This window comes from Buceros rhinoceros, unplaced genomic scaffold, assembly GCF_000710305.1.
Source record: "Buceros rhinoceros silvestris isolate BGI_N320 unplaced genomic scaffold, ASM71030v1 scaffold46323, whole genome shotgun sequence".
Taxonomy (NCBI): domain Eukaryota; kingdom Metazoa; phylum Chordata; class Aves; order Bucerotiformes; family Bucerotidae; genus Buceros; species Buceros rhinoceros.
The window spans coordinates 567-3,693 of NW_010402692.1; the positions used below are offsets into that span (position 1 = coordinate 567).

Consider the following 3,127-nt stretch of genomic DNA (forward strand, 5'->3'; position numbering starts at 1 on the left):
AAGGAGCCTCCTCGGGGTAGCCCTGCCTGCCGTCTCCCACTGCAGCAGGAAAAGGCGTGCAGCTGTTCTGGTAACAACCCCACACTACCCAGTTCCTCCTATAACCTTCCAGTTGAAATCTAGAGGGTGAAAACTGCCTCATGAGATTGCAATGGGAACTGGGGTTTTGTTGGCTCGCTTTTTAAAAGCGGGGGCAGGCTTCTGGAACTGAGCCATGCCAGAAGGAGGAAGGTCACAGCCAGGAGGGCCCTTCAGTAACAGAGTGGCTTTGTGCAGGCTCGAGATTCCAGGGACAGGAAGAACTGACTCAAGTTCCCCTCCCGAAACCCGTGCAGACCCATCTGAGTGAACTAACACCCAGCCTGGGCATCCCCGAGCTCACCCACAAGCTTCACACGGCCAGAGCTGAGCAGAGCCGGATCGTCTTCCCGGACGTTTCGGATGGATTCCTGCACCAGCTCTTTAATGTGTTCCACGCCCACAGCTTTCCCCGTGGGGCCCGTCTGAAAAGAAACCCGGCAGACGAACCCCTCTGTACCTCCTAGAGGGCAGAGAGAGGGGCTTCGCAGGGCAGGTCACAGTGGGGACGGGAGAACTTCCAGGGAGAAACTCAAGAGCAGAGCTCATGAAGCGGGGTGGGGGGGCAAATACTCTGCCCATAGTGTCAAGGCGGAGCGGTCCCACTTGTATTAGCTACTGGGGAGGACACACAGACCCAGCCGACAGGGATTCCCAGTAACCCTTTGTTTCCAGAGAAATAATGATTTGGTAGAATTAGCAGCTTCTGTGGCAGGGCTGGTTCTTGACTAACCAGTCTCCTGAGAAGAGTAACCTGACCAGTTTTCTAGCACTTAGAGGAGTTTGGAAAACACAGGAAAAGGCTGTGGCTCCTTGAGCCCAAACCTGCCATGGGCTTGCACAGCCGAGGAGCCCAACACCACGCTCCTCTCCACCTGAGCTGGGTTAATGCGACACCTCCTGGCACACACGGCAGCCGTGAAGATGCCAAAACTGACTGCGTTTGGGTTTACTACAAGCTGGTCTGGGAAGAGTTTCCCCCTTCCTCCCTCTCCCCACAAGAAGCCCAGGCCAGCTCTGGCAAGCTCCCCATCCTGGCCAGAAGCGGGGTCCCCGAGCTCACCATCCTGGCAAAGCAGGCCGTGAGATAGCCGCTCCCCGAGCCGACATCCAGCGCCTTCGCACCCTCCACCAGCCGATCCTTGAGCAGTTCCAGCGCGTGGGCATGCTGCGGGGGAGCAAGGACACGGAGGGCTGAAACACCCCAGGTTTAGTCTCCTCTCCCAACATCTCTTCTTGTTCTAAGCATTATCTGCACTGACACGGGCCCAGCACCGTGGGCGTTTCGTCTGACACGTTCACAGAGAAGTTCAGGGGTTGATCCGGGGCAGCTTTTTGCAGAGCAGTGTTTAGGAAGAGGTTTGGTAGTAAGAGGTGAAGCAGCAGGTCAGAAGGTCCCGTGCAAGACCTGGGCCACAGGAGTGGTCAGCTCCAGCTGCACAGGGGTGACGGCTACGCACACTGTTAAAGCGGCCTCAAGGGCAGAGTCATAGGAAGAAAAAAGATTCACACATACAGTGCCTAAAGACACAGGGGTGATAACTGTGTCTGTGGCATCTGTTTCACCTTTCTACTTTAGCGGGTAAGAAAAAATAAAACAAAAACCAGCAAACCAACCACTTCCTCCCTGTCTGTTCCCGGCTCCCTTACCATGTGCGGAGCACTGATCGTGGCCTTGTATCCTGAAAGGAGACAAGGGACAGTTACGTGATAACAGAGCCATGATTGACACCCCCACTGTGAACCATTCTTTATTCTCCCCCATTTCTCCGAAACTACAACCACTCTCTTTTGCTGCACTAAAGCTCTTTGTTGATTTAAGATCTGCTCCTGTGGGGTCACTGGCAAGGGCTGCATGGTGACGCAGCGCTCACAGCCCGCGCTCCCCTCCGGTCCTTCCCCAGGACTCAGGGCAATCAGTGAATATTCTGAACGTGGAAAAGGTGTTGTGGTCTTTTCTCTGTGTCCCACAGGTGAAATAAGACGTGACCTATTGTAAAACTCAGCCGCTGCTCTGGGGAGGGGGCCCAGCACGGAGACCCCTCTGCCAGTGCCACACGCGCGGTCACTGAGCACTCCATCAAGTGTCACCGCTGCGCCTGAAGCCACTCACCAATGGACTGAGGAGAGTCCATGTAGGGGAAGTGTTTGATGTAGTGACCTCTGTCAGTAGCCAACAGCACGTCAAAGACTCGCTGGGATTTAATGATCCCTTTTTCTGGGAGAAGGAGAAAAACAGAGACAGAAGGACTCAAATCCTTGGTACTGCAGCCAGCAGAGGTGCGGAAGAGGGGAGCACAGTTCAGGGGGCAGTGGAACCGGGAGGATTCAACCTGAGGAATCCGAGAACAGACAAAACGAAACCGCACTGGAAGTGCGTTTCCTTCGCAGTGTCTACTCCACCAAACGAAATCCCGCTACGGCCCCAACCACCAGCCCGGTCTCTCCGAGGGCAGTGACTGACACCCGCAATGTTTCTGGGCTGCCAGATATAATGAAAGATAAACCGAGTCACACTGTCCCTCCTGAAAGCACCCGTTCAGGAGCCCTGCGCAGCGAGTACACTGACGTTAATAGTGTGAGGTTAAGGGCTGCAGAGACACCCAGCGCTGCTTCACGCCTCACTCTGAGTGAGCGGCAGAAGCAGCTTTAGTGGCAGGGGAAATTCAGAGCGATTTCCGAGTGCGTTCCAGCCCGCTGCAGCGGCCACGCTGAGCACTGCCCCAGCCCGGGGTGGCGGGGGAAGCGCAGCCCTGTGAGACCTGCAGGAACAGCGTGCCAGGCATTTAACCCCTAGGAGCGGAAGGAAAGCCGTGGATGGTCCTTCCTGCTGCTTCTGGCATAGCTTCTTATTTCTAGTAATAAACAGAACAAGTTCAGACGGGGACAAACGCTAAAGTTTTAATATTAACTCCAACATTTCAATACTTCAACTCCAGCTCGGCAGCAGGTCGCTGTGTAACCCTGAACAGCCTCACGCGGAAGAGCCAGGATGAGGACGCGCCCCGCGCCCTTACTCACTGTAGAGGTTGTTGACCAGCTCCGGGTG

General features: G+C 55.4%; 1 protein-coding gene across 1 annotated transcript in view; it reads right to left on the reverse strand.

Moving 5' to 3' along the window:
* Window positions 1-3,124, reverse strand: part of LOC104490426 (protein-L-isoaspartate(D-aspartate) O-methyltransferase-like) — a gene marked incomplete at its 5' end in the record, with an annotated part of 3,581 nt that extends 457 nt beyond the window's left edge. The window contains 6 exons of the mRNA XM_010132706.1: window positions 1-39; window positions 383-503; window positions 1,142-1,246; window positions 1,729-1,760; window positions 2,192-2,296; window positions 3,100-3,124. The exon at window positions 1-39 is cut by the window's left edge and continues 3 nt beyond it. Of these exons, the coding sequence (XP_010131008.1) occupies window positions 1-39; window positions 383-503; window positions 1,142-1,246; window positions 1,729-1,760; window positions 2,192-2,296; window positions 3,100-3,124 (427 nt within the window). The remainder of the gene's footprint in view (window positions 40-382; window positions 504-1,141; window positions 1,247-1,728; window positions 1,761-2,191; window positions 2,297-3,099) is intronic.
* Window positions 3,125-3,127: the final 3 nt, after the last annotated feature.